Raw genomic sequence first — 13064 nt, forward strand, 5'->3', positions numbered from 1 at the left:
CTTTACAACTATCCTCCAACCTTTCTGCAAGTTCGAAATCATATCAAATAAAGTTCCCCAAAAAAGAGCGAACAGACTCACCTTTCATCATTATTCAGTGTACTTAGCACAGGGTCCACAGACAGAATGCCATATAACTCAAGAACATCGTTTACTTTGAAACAGTCCCAGTCTTCATAGACCTAACAGGAGGAGACCACACAAAATCATATTGTTAGGACTAAACACCACCACCAAAGAATCATAAAATACAGGAAATGGACCTTAAAGCAACTCCTTTATTTCATCAATTGAAACCAAGAGAGGTAAAGTGCTTGCCTGAAGTCATTCTCCTAGCAATTAACAAGTAAAACAGAGGACGCCTGACTCCCAGACCACGGTCTGTTTTCAACATCCCACACTGCTTTGAAGAAGAGGGCTTTCCCAAAGGATGATGGCCAACTAAACGAGAAATACGCATGATCTCAAAATCCATCAGGCATACCACCGAGAGAGCGGGGAGGAAACCAGGAGTACTAACTTTGGACTTAACACAAACCATGTACCGTTAGGAGGATTAACACTGATTCAGGCCATGAGGCTTTTCACAATAAAATGAACTTTCAAAGTGGGTCGGTCTCTGATGGACTTTAGTAACTGGGAAAGCCCCAACTGGGGAGACATAACTGAAGGCCACTCAAGTTAAAAAACCACAAAATAGGAGAATGGAAATTCTCTCGATCATCTCTGAAAACTTCTATTACTTGTTTCACCTACCAGGATCAAAAAGCCAGGGTAAACAAGACGGGAGAACAAACCACCGATATATTTGCTGCCTTCTATTTTATTTTAAATTCAAATGAGAAATGGATTTTGAGGAATGTTAAAAATGAAGTTATTAGGAAGATGGAAATAATATAGGAAGGAAGTAGACATGAATTAAAAAACTGTTCCACTTGTGTGTTCAAAATATCCTTCAATTCTTTCAGAATGCTGTGATGGGCAGAACACGGCCGCCCAGAGGTCCACATCCTAATCCCTGAAATCTGTGAATGTGTTACCTTGCAAGCAAAAGGAATGTGTGTAAATTAAAGACCCTGCGATGAGATTCTCCTGGATTATCCGAGTGGGCCCAAAGGTAATCATGAAGGCCCTTAAAATCGGGAGAATCTTTCCTATCAACAGTCCAAGGGAGATGTGACTACGCAAAAATGGTTAGAGAGAGAGGCATGGCTGCTGGTTCTGAAGATGGAAGAAGGGGGTCCCAAGCCAAGGAATGTGACCACCTCTAGAAGCTGGAAAGAGCAAGAAAGCAGTGTCTTCCCAGAGCATCTATGAAGGAATGCAGCCCTAAGGACTGCATTTTATCCTCAGTGAGATCCATGTTGGACTTCTGACCTAAAGCCTATAAAATGGTATTTTCTGTTGTTATTATAAGCCACTAAAGTTGTATTTGCTACAGCAGCCACAGGAAACAAACACAAGGCTAAGAGCATTCCATGTCCACTTCTGAGACACACAGACAGCACTGCTGTGTCCACAGGAGGTCTAGAAAAGGTTTAGTACCTTCACAAGGCATGCAGGGCCCTTCTCCCCTGGCAGTGGAAAATTCAGGTCAAAAGGAGAAGAGAAGTTCAAGAAGTTCAGCTGTTGCCCAGTAGAAGCTTCGGTTTCTAAACGTTTTGGCTCTCCACACCACTGAAGACCACCAACACTCCCTAAATGCAAAGAACAGCAGTGCACTTAGTCATTTGTACGGCTTCCTGGACATAAAGAACATTCCAAAGAGCTTCTCAAGTTTGATATAAATGATGCTTCTGAACTCACAAACTTCAAGTTGTTACAGTTCTTAAGGAAAGAACATATGCTAACAAAACCCACTGTCTGACCTAAAAGAGAACACAATTATGAAGATCTGCAAATTTTAATCATTTCGCTCTTACAATGGCAAAAAATTCCCATTAAATCTCAAGTGTAAGCATTTTAAAAGTTAATATTTAATACAGTTACTCTGACATCTTTAACCTAAAAAATACATGGTTTACTAACAGAAAACCCACCTTGATAGAACAAACTTTTTGCTAATTAGTAAGCAGAATAAAACCATATAATAACAATGTATTCATTTACCACATACTCATTAATATCTATTATGTACTAGGAATCAGACTAGCTGGGGATACAAAGATGATTGAAAAGTACCCTCTATCTCTGAAGCAGTCCCAGCTTAGGGCTTATAACTTACTAGAATCACCAGATAGCCAGCCATACCATAAGGTATCAGTCAGCAATAAAAAGGAATAAACTATTGGTGCATGCAACAACTTGGATGGCTCTCAAGGACATTTTGCTGAATGAAAAAAGCCAATCCACAAAGTTTACATACTATTTGATTCCATTTATGTAACCTTTTTTTTTTTTTTTAGGGTTAATGATAGGCTCAAGTCTTTTATTTATTTATTTTTAAATTGAAGTATACCTGACTACATATGGTCACGCAGTAACAAGAATAGAGAATGAATTAGTGTTTGCTAGCGGTTAGGAATCTGTGCGGAAGGGAGGGACAGGAAAGTGGTGAGCATGACTCTAAAAGGGCAACTTAAGAGATGGTGGGTGATGAACTGTTCTGGACCTTGACTGGGTAGTGGTCCCATGAATCTACACATGACCAAACTGCACAAAAGTAAATACGCACACACAGAAGTGCATATAAGAAATGTGAACATAAGGCCAATGGGTGGTATTAATGTCCATCTCCTGGTTAGGATATTCTACTAGAATTATACAAGATGTTATCAGGGGAAACTGGGTCAAGTATATACGGGTTCTCTCTGTATTATTTCTTTCAACTACATGTGGTCTACACTTATCTCAAAAAGTTTAAAAATATATGCAGCTTGACAGATTACCCAGGAACCAACAAACAAGTTTTACATAAATAATATACTCAAATGTATTTAAAAAAAACCCTAGAGTATGACATTCAAACAAAAGGCAAAAAAAAAAAAAAAAAAAAAAAAAAAAAAAAAAAAAAAAAAAAAAAAAAAAAAAAAAAAAAAAAAAAAAAAAAAAAAAAAAAAAGAAGAGCGCATCAACTGCTTGACAATAAGAGAATTACTATGTCCTGGAATCTAATGTTACTTATTGTTAAGTTACACCATCAATTTATACCATTTGGGGGGTATGTGGGAAAAAAGGATAACCACATTTGTATAGATTTACAGTAAGACATTCCAATTTTAAGAACATTAAAATCTGCCTTGACTTTAAGGAATATAGTAATATGAACTTATAAAGAAGGAAGACATATGGGTAAGTGAAATTCATTAGTAATTCCATTTACCACTCTCAGCCCAATCTTACAGAAGCCCACTGACAAGACTGACTTTTTTGACCAGGATCCTCTCCCTTCAACGTGCCCTCTGGTGAAGGTGCTCAAGCTCAATGATTGGAGAGAAAAGGAGTAAAAAGACAAACATCTACCTGCCACGATACAGAATCCTCTTAAAAACTGTGACCGGGGAAATTGAGGATGAAATATGCCAATCCTGAAAGGGTCTCGTGCTCTTAGGGAACTGCACCTTTGTTCTCTGTGTTAATGTGAATTCACTGGGTTTTCAGCACGTTTCGAGATAAACCACCACAAATGTGTGTAAATACAACTTTACCTAACCCGAGCGCGCTCTGCTCTCAAACTGAGGACTAAGTCATCTCGTGCACCACAACTTCAAGTGTTCCACTGGTGTTTTCAATCTCACTAACTTAAAGTACCACTATCTCAAAAGGAAAATAAAAAAGGATGTTTTCAGATATGAAGAAAACATTTTCAGGATAAAGTACTATGCACAGTGATTATTACTTATGAGCAGAGATAAAAATCACACTGATGATAAAAATCTTCCTAGGTATGAAGAATGAGAAAAGACCTTTGACTAACCACCTGAGACTCTTACACACTAACAGGTGTGCAGACACTTGTCACCACGTCATCCTAACTGCTCAGTCATGAAACACAGTCTGACCAAAAAGTACTGCAGCAGCTCTTAAAACTGTCTATAATTGTGATAAACTTGAAAGTGAGGTTGGCCCATCACTGCCAGCTCCTAAATCTAGAGCCAGAACTCTGAGAGTGAAGTCCACACAAAGCCCGCTGGCGCCCACTACCTGCTTGTCTGGCACTCGCAGGCTGGTCTTTCTGTTTGCTGGGCTGTAGGTCCATGTCTTCATCATCTTCGTAACTCCTCTTGTGACGACTGGGGGTATAGGACGTTGAAGGACTGACTCGAGCTTGGTTTGCATTAACATAGGCGTTAAACGGGAAGTTAAGAAAAGTCTACCATGAACTGAGGACTATCCTAATGTATGCTAATTACAGGACTAATAAAAGATTAATAGTTTGGCAATCTGGTTAAAATTAAAACATCCTTTCAAAAGAAGACTAGACTTCCAGTTTTGAACATGAAGGTATAGCAGCTTAACCTCATGCCCCCACCCCCTGCTACAAAGAACTGTAAAACTAGGCAAAAAACAATGCAACTTTGTCCAGTCATTTTAAGAGACTGTAAGGTTATAATCCTTGAATAAGAAAACACACCGGAAAAAACTCCACAGTCTTCCTGGCTTTCTAACACTGCCCAAATTGCAACAGAGAAGTAAAGGCCCTGCGCTTGCTCGGTAGGGAGAACAGAGCAACCATTTCAGGGCTACTGACCACCTGGAAGTTGCAGAACAGTCTGTACCAGCGAGGAAAAGCTGTAGATAAAAATACCCAGAAATCGGGGCAACGTGGGTGGCTCAGTCGGTTGGGCATCCGACTTCAGCTCAGGTCATGATCTCACGGCTCGTGGGTTCGAGCCCCACGTCGGGCTCTGTGCTGACAGACAGTTCAGGGCCTGGAGCCTGTCTGAGATTCTGTGTCTCCCTCTCTCTCTGACCCTCCCTTGCTCACGCTGTCTCTCAGAAATAAATAAAACATTAAAAAAAAAAATTTTTTTTTAAATACCCAGAAATCTGTGCAGGTTGCATTCGGGTCTTGGGCTGAACACAAACCTGTGGACGTAAAACTCAGGACTCCTTGAGGCCTAGCAGGGAACAGCAGCTAGCTGGCTGGAAGCTAACTGGAGATGGTGGAAACTGTACAATATTAGAACTGGACCTTGATGAACATCTCAGGCACTTATGTGTGACCCAGAAATAGCACATCTCGTAAGGACTATGTCCTACACAGCAAGGCCCACTCCATACCCACTTTAACAAATCCCAAAACCAAGCCTGGCAAACAAGGTCCAAGTGATCCACTTCAATCACCTGCCTGTCAGAACAAAATGCAACATTCCTGAGACAAGACAAAACCAAACTTTCTACAATACTGTATATCAGCATATAGTGACACATTATTAGTTACAGATGAAGAAATAAGAAAATATCACCTACAATCAGGATTAAAGATAATCAGGGGCACCTGGGTGGCTCAGTCAGTTAAGCATCCGACTTCGGCTCAGGACATGATCTCATAGTTCGTGAGTTCGAGCCCCACACTGGGCTCTGTGCTGACAGTGCAGAGCCTGAGACTACTCTGGATTCTGTGTCTGCTTCTCTCTCTGCCCCTCTCCACCCCATGCTCTGTCTCCCTCATGCTCTGTCTCCCTCAAAAATAAACATTAAAAAAAATTTTTTTTAAATCACTAAAAACAAATCTAGAGAGGACTCCAATATTGGAATTAGCAGACAAGGGCACTAAACGGCAATTATAAAATTCACAATTTTGAAAGAAACGATGAATCAAAGATGAGGAATGTTAGCAGAGAAATGGAAACAATGAAAAGGAATCAAATGAAAAATGAAGAACTGAAAAGTAAGATATCTGAAATAAAAACAAAAACAAGTCTCCCGAAGCTCAGTCACCTGGTGGACAGAAGCAAAAAATCTAATGATCATGTGAGTGGATCCCTAGAAAATGAGACAATGGGGGCGCCTGGGTGGCTTAGTCGGTTAAGCGTCCGACTTTCGCTCAGGTCATGATCTCGCGGTTCGTGGGTTCGAGCCCCGCGTCGGGCTCTGTGCTGACTGCCAGCTCGGAGCCTGGAGCCTGTTTCAGTCTGTGATTCCCTCTCTCTCTGGCCCTCCCCTGCTCACGCTGTCTCTCTCTCTCTCTCCCTCCTAGAAATAAATAAAAAAAAATATTAAAAAAAAAAAAAAAAAAAGAAAATGAGACAATGATGAGAGGCAGGGACAGACAAACATCTGGAGAAATAAAGGCTGAAACCTGAAAAATACCAGTCCACGGATCCAAAAATCCCAAAAATATCCAAGCAAGATAAATACAAAAATACCCACACACATCATAGTCAAACTGCTGAAAACCACAGACAGAGAACATTAGAAGCAGCCAGAGGAAAATCAGAGACATTACACCCAGAAATACAGTAAGATGATAGCCACCTTGCATCATAAAGCAACAGAGTCCAGAAGACATGAAACAATACCACTAGAGCACTGGGCAGGGAAAATAGCTGTCAATCAAGAATTCTAGATCCAGCGAAAACATCTTTCAAAAATAGAGGTGAAACAGACATTTTCAGTTGAACCAAAGCTGAGAAAACGTATCACCAAAAAATGTGTACTTAAAAAAAAAAAAGGCTTAGTAAAATGATTCCATATAAAAACAAAAAGAACAGGGGTGCCTGGTGGCTTAGTCAGTTAAGCCTGCTTGGGATTCTCTCTCTCCTCCTCTCTCTGTCCTTCCCATGCTCAAGCTCTCTCTCTTAAAATAAACTTAAAAAAAAATAAAATAAAAAATAAAGGGAGCCAGAAATGGCATATACATACACAAATACATAAAAGACATATCTTCCTCATCTCTTAATTTACATAGAAGCTAAATGTTTACAGCAAACATGATACTATATTGGGGGCTCTACGATTTAATATAAATCAAGTGTACGGCAACAGCAGCACAAGGAAGTAGAGGGATGAATGGAAGTACATTATTGTAAACATCAAGAAACAAAGAAGAAATCACAAGGGATATTAGAAAATGTCTGAGTTGAATGACAGTGTAAACAACAAATCAAAATCTGTGGAATGCAATTAAAGCAGTGATTATGAAGAAATGTACAGCCTTAAATGCTAATATTAGAAATAAAAGATTTGAAATTATTGATCTGGGCATCCACTTTGAGAAGTGAGAGAAAAATTAAAACCAAACTAGCATAAAAGGAAACGAGAACAGAAGTCAATGAGATAGAAAACAAAATTAAACAGTTGGCTCTTTGACAAACCACTAACACTGATCAAGTATAAAGAAGAAAAATTAACATTACTAGAAATGAAAAGAGATCACTGCTAGATACGCCCCAGACATGAAAAGAACAAGAGAATATTATGAAAAGCTCTGATACTGACATTAATTCAACTGAGATTAAATGATTTTGAAACAATTCTTTGAAAGATACAACATATTACAACTGACACAGAAAAGAACTGTTAAAAAACTTAATTGAAAATCTTCTCACAAAGAAAACAAAAGGCCCCAAACTGGAAACAACTCAAATGCTTATCTTATCAAGTGGAAAAAATACAAACAAATACCATCAGCAATAAAAAAGAATGAGCTACTCACATACACACAGGGATGAATCTCAAATATGTTATGCAGAACAAAAATCAGACACAAAGGCTCTCTCTGATTCCATTTCAGGACACTCAAGAATAGGTAAAATGAAGCTACAGTGAAAGAAATCGGGACAGTGGTTCCAAGAGGAGAGACAGGTGCCTGGAAAAGACACAAGGGAACTTGCTAGCACAAGTTCGTTATTTTGACGGGTGCAAAATGAATGGGTATGCATTTGTCCAAATCACTGCAGTGTACCCCTAAAATCTATGCATCTCAGGGTATGTGAACTAAGCCTAAAAAAATTACCTATTAAAAAAATTACACAATTTAAAAAATAAAAAAGAGACAAAGATGTTTCCATGTCTCTCAAAATAGCCAACATGTATGTTGTTTTCCCTTAAGAACTTCAGAATTAGTTCTAATTTGAAACTATGTTTTTACCTAATTATGGTACTTTTTCTGTACCTTTAACCACCTTGATCTTTTTAACATTATTTCTTTTTTAAGTTTTTTTCTATTTATTTTGAGAAAGAGCATGTGTGTGAGCAACAGAAGAGCAGAGAGAGGAGAAGAGAGAGAGAGAGAAGGGGGGGGGGCGTGGAGAGAGAGAATCCCAAGCAGGCTCTGCACTGCGAGTAGCAGAGCCTGGGAGCCTGGACTTGGGGTTCGAACTCATGAACTGTGAGATCAAGTCCTGATCTTAATGAAATCAAGTGTCAGACACTTAACTGACTAAGCCACTCAGGTGCCTCAACAGTATTTCACTATAGGAATGTACCATAATTTTGTGATTTTGCCATGATGAATAGTTGGGTTGTTTTATAAGCTTTCTTATTTAGGACAAATGGAAAACACTTCATTAAAATAAAGCCAAGCTCTGTAAATGAAGAACAATTTTTTCGCAGCTAACTTCATCAGCATAAAAAGACAGTTTCTAAAAACCCAAAATTTAATTTTTTAATTTTTTTTTAATGTTTTATTTATTTCTGAGAGAGAGACAAAGTGTGAGCAGGAGAGGGTCAGAGAGAGAGGGAGACACAGAATCCGAAACAGGCTCCAGGCTCTGAACTGGCTGTCAGCACAGAGCCTGACGCGGGGCTCAACGCCGGGCTAGAACCCACAAACCGCGAGATCATGACCTGAGCCGAAGTCGGACGCTTAACTGGCTGAGCCACCCAGACGCCCCTTTTAAGTTTTTTTTTAATTTTACTTATTTTCAGGTTGTGTGTGTAAACAAGGTAGGGGAGAGGAAAGAGAGGGAGGTGGAAGGGAGAAGAAGGGGGGGGGGAGAACAAATCCCAAGCAGGCAGAGGTGGACGTGTGGCCTGAACTCACACACTAGAAGATCACGACCTGAGCAGAAATCAAGAGTTGGATGCTTAACCAAGTGAGGTGCCCAGGTGCCCTTAACTGTGGTCTTTTCAACTAAGAAGATAATCAGGAACCATTCCACACAAAAGAAACTTCAGATAAAGGATATTTCTTTTACCCACGTAGATTCCCCAGGCACTGGAACACAATAGAAAGTCTGTCTTTCCAATGTGGTAGTTCGTGGAGAATTTAAATCAACTTCTTGTTGAGGCTGTGATATACACAAAAAGTATATTTAAAATTTTATTAAGAAAAACAAAAACAAAAATTTTAATTAGCAAACCACTTTTTCTTTCTTTTTTTTAAAAAATTTTTTAAAATGTTTTATTTCTAGGAGAGAGAGAGAGAGACAGCGTGAGCAGGGGAGGGCCAGAGAGAGAGGGAGACACAGACTCTGAAACAGGCTCCAGGCTCTGAGCTGGCAGTCAGCACAGAGCCCGATGCGCGGCTCGAACCCACGAACCGCGAGATCACGACCTAAGCAAAAGTCGGACGCTTAACCGACTAAGCCACCCAGGCGCCCCAAGCAAACCACTTTTTCATGTTATTTATAAAATCATGGTGAATATTACACATTAAGAACTAAAAACTACCAAATCCAAACTATCATTTTTATTTATTTTTTAATGTTTATTATTAAGAGACAGAGACAGAGCATGAGCAGGGGAGGGGCAGAGAGAGACGGAGCCACAGAATCCGAAGCAGGTTCCAGGCTCTGAGCCTGATGCCGGGCTCAAACTCACAAACTGTGAGATCATGACCTGAGCCGAAGTCGGACACTTAATGGACTAAGCCACCCAGGCACCCCCAAACTATCATTTTTTAAAAAGGAAAATGGACATAAAATCATTTCACATGCAATAATGAATATACTACCTTCCCTCAAATCCATAATACACAGCACCCTGTTACAAAATTAAATTCTTTTTAATAAACAGGATACTTTAATTTTTTTCAAAAACAAAGTACATGCTAATTCCATTGTCTCTTTCATACAGAATAATCAGAATCAGCCTTTATAAAGCAGGAACTTAATGAAATTTTCACTAGGGTAACTGATAAGAGATTTGAGTCAGATATTATTCCCTAGAAAAGGTGTGTTCTCTATTTCAAATACACTTAGAAAATCCTAAGAGATAAGAAAGAACGCAAGATGTAATATTAAAATATTACTTTAATAAGTACATACTATTTTTATAGTACAAAAAAATTTCTTAGAATTAAAATATATATTCCATTTTGTAGGGAAAAAAACAAGGGCCCAAGGACCCACAAACCCAAGAGACATTATGTTTGAGCCTTAGCTAATATGCACAAGCTGGGCTTTCAGCTTGTTTCTTTCTGTCCAGGCCACAAATTTTCCTTGTTTGGTCCTTTTACTTATGACCTTTAGCAAAACAATAGAAACTCTTTGCCTTCGGAGGTATCACACATGGACAGACACATCATCTATTTTATTTTCCTATTTCCAGATGATGAAATTTAGTAATCTATGTTCATATTGCATTACTGTGTATTGGACAAAATTGTGTTTATTAATACATTATGTTAATATGCCTTCAGGCTCCTCAAACAAGGGATGCAGCAAGCATTTTTAAAGTTAACTCATTCAATCTGGCACCATATTTTACTTTATGGAAACAACGTAAGAGAAAAAGACGCTGAGAGACCTGGTTCATCAAGTGTTAAGATTAACAAATCCATCTTTCACGGGTCCCCCTAAATAACTGTAGGAAGTTACAGTTTTGTTTAACGTAATCTTCACAGCAACCTTCCAAATTAGGGCTGTTCGTCTGTCCAGACCGGCCACTGAACTAGAACACTTTACTCAAACAGGCACAGCTTCTACTGTGAATTAACGGGCTGGCATGAGGGTTATAAATCAATCTCTTGAGGTTTGGGTACACAGGACTCAGACGCCCAAAATATAAAAGGCCCTACATAATCTGATTAAATTAAAATTCTGGATCAGCAAACCAGAGAATTAGACCCTAGAATGGAGGTTAACTCTACCAAGGGAACACCTTTCTACGTAAGCATCTGGCTGATCAAAACCCCCAACTGTGATAAGTGTTTTCCTCCCCAACAATAAAATTACCATCAATTTCAACAGAACCACATGAAAAACACACAAAAAGTAAAATATGGGAGGTACTTTTGCTTTTATCAGAAAAGCAATTTTTTAAAAAACACAGATATACTGTAGTTCCTTTATAACTGATTTCCTAGTAAGTTTCTACCTCAAGACAATCCCTTTCACAAACATAATTCTGACCAGTGTTCTCTGCCTTCTTGCCATTTCCATTACAGATATGTAAGAGGGCTTCCATTACTTCTTTTTATCAAAGAAAGCTTAAGTTTATTAAAGACATTTTTCCGGGGCGCCTGGGTGGCTCAGTCAGTTAAGCGTCTGACTTCAACTCAGGTCATGATCTCACACTTTGTGGTTTTGAGCCCCGTGTCGGGCTCCGTGCTGACAGCTCAGAGCCTGGAGCCTGTTTCCAATTCTGTATCTCCCTCTCTCTCTGACCCTCCCCTGCTCATTCTGTCTCTCTCTCAGAAAATAAATAACGCATAAAACAAAAACAAAAAAAAGCATTCTTCCTCCTACAAAAAGGCAGAATTTAATGAAATTTAAGCAAGCATTAAGTCCTAAATTAATCTTCCACTTTTATTTTAAAAGAATTTATTGTAACCTGTAATTTTTAAACCAAGTATAGAGATATTAGGAAAAGAATCAGTTTTTGTTATTTACAATACTCCACTTCTAAGAGATTTTTAGAACATCAAAAATATATCAAAGAAACTTAAATAGAAGGTAAATAAAACATTCACATGACTTCTTAGAACTGATACACACAAGATAAATACATTTAAAGAAAATATGGAAATAAATTTGCTGCTTAAGAAAAAAATTTTATTGGGCCACCTGGGTGGCTCAGTCAGTTTTGAGCGTTCAACTCTTAATTTTGGCTCAGGTCATAATCTCATGGTTCCTGAGCTTGAGCCTCACATCGGGCTCTCTGTCAGCACAGAGCCTGCTTTGGATCCTCTGTTTAACCCCCTCTCTGCCCCACCCCCGACTTGTGTTCTCTCTCTCTCTCAAAAATAAAATTTAGAAAAAAAGAAAAATTGTTATTAAAAATGTTTTATACACCTTACGGATACATACCCCACACTCTGCTACATCTCTATATTTTCCAAAATGAAGGACCTATGATCCAAAACAAAAAATAACAGTATCAGATCAGTATATCTGAATGAAAGTCACCAGAAACAACAAAAGGAGAAAATTAATACCACTAATTATAAACAGAAAGTTTCATGAAAAAAAGCAATACATACACGTGCTTTTGTGTTTCGGTTAACCGTTTCATAAACTCCCATGTAAAATTCAGGGTCAAACATATCTTGGATCATACAGCGAAACTTCACAAAACTGTTAGGTTTCAAATAATGAAGGGGAACTTCATTCAATGATGGTACCTTAAAGGAAAACAAATCAATAAAATATTCTTATCTGTAAAACATTAAGCACATATACGGAGGCTATGTATCCAGACCCAAACTGCAACACACACACACCCCTCAAACCCCAGTAGGAAGTCAATAATCTCCACAGTTAACATAAGTGCTAGGCACAAAAGTATGGAGTTCTTCCAAGTTTGTATAATGACGTTGGACTCTAATGTAAACTTCACAAGTAGCAGAAAGGCATTTGCCTTATTCAGATCATCTCTTAAACTAGTATGTGCCAGGGGCACCTGGGTAGCTCAATTGGTTAGGCATCTGACTTCAGCTGAGGTCATCATCTTGTGGTTCGGGAGTTCGAGCCCACATCAGGCTCTGTGCTGACAGCTCAGAGCCTAGCGCCTGCTTCACATTTAATGTCTCCCCCTCTCTCTGCCCCACCACCACTTGCACTCAGTCTCTCTCTCAAAAATAAACAGTAAAAAAATTTTAAAGAAACTAGTACATGCCAATTCTTTTTAAAGGAAGGTAATAAAACAAAGATAAGAGACTCACACACCTATTGATTTTTTTGTCTTAGAGAGAGTAACATGGTCAGTTACTGCCACCTAGAGGCAGCAACACAGAA

The 13064-nt window shown here is 38.8% G+C and overlaps 1 protein-coding gene across 2 annotated transcripts in view; it reads right to left on the reverse strand.

Moving 5' to 3' along the window:
* Window positions 1-13064, reverse strand: part of LOC120235159 (minichromosome maintenance complex binding protein) — a 49498-nt gene that overhangs the window by 15516 nt on the left and 20918 nt on the right. For both annotated transcript variants that reach the window (XM_039237320.1, XM_039237319.1), the window contains exons 3-8: window positions 12311-12451; window positions 12138-12179; window positions 9075-9176; window positions 4144-4288; window positions 1546-1697; window positions 82-182 (exon numbers count right to left, since the gene is read on the reverse strand). In XM_039237320.1, coding sequence (XP_039093251.1) covers window positions 82-182; window positions 1546-1697; window positions 4144-4288; window positions 9075-9176; window positions 12138-12179; window positions 12311-12451 — 683 coding nt within the window. The remainder of the gene's footprint in view (window positions 1-81; window positions 183-1545; window positions 1698-4143; window positions 4289-9074; window positions 9177-12137; window positions 12180-12310; window positions 12452-13064) is intronic.

Source organism: Hyaena hyaena, unplaced genomic scaffold, assembly GCF_003009895.1.
Source record: "Hyaena hyaena isolate Hyena2069 unplaced genomic scaffold, ASM300989v1 scaffold_124, whole genome shotgun sequence".
Classification (NCBI taxonomy): domain Eukaryota; kingdom Metazoa; phylum Chordata; class Mammalia; order Carnivora; family Hyaenidae; genus Hyaena; species Hyaena hyaena.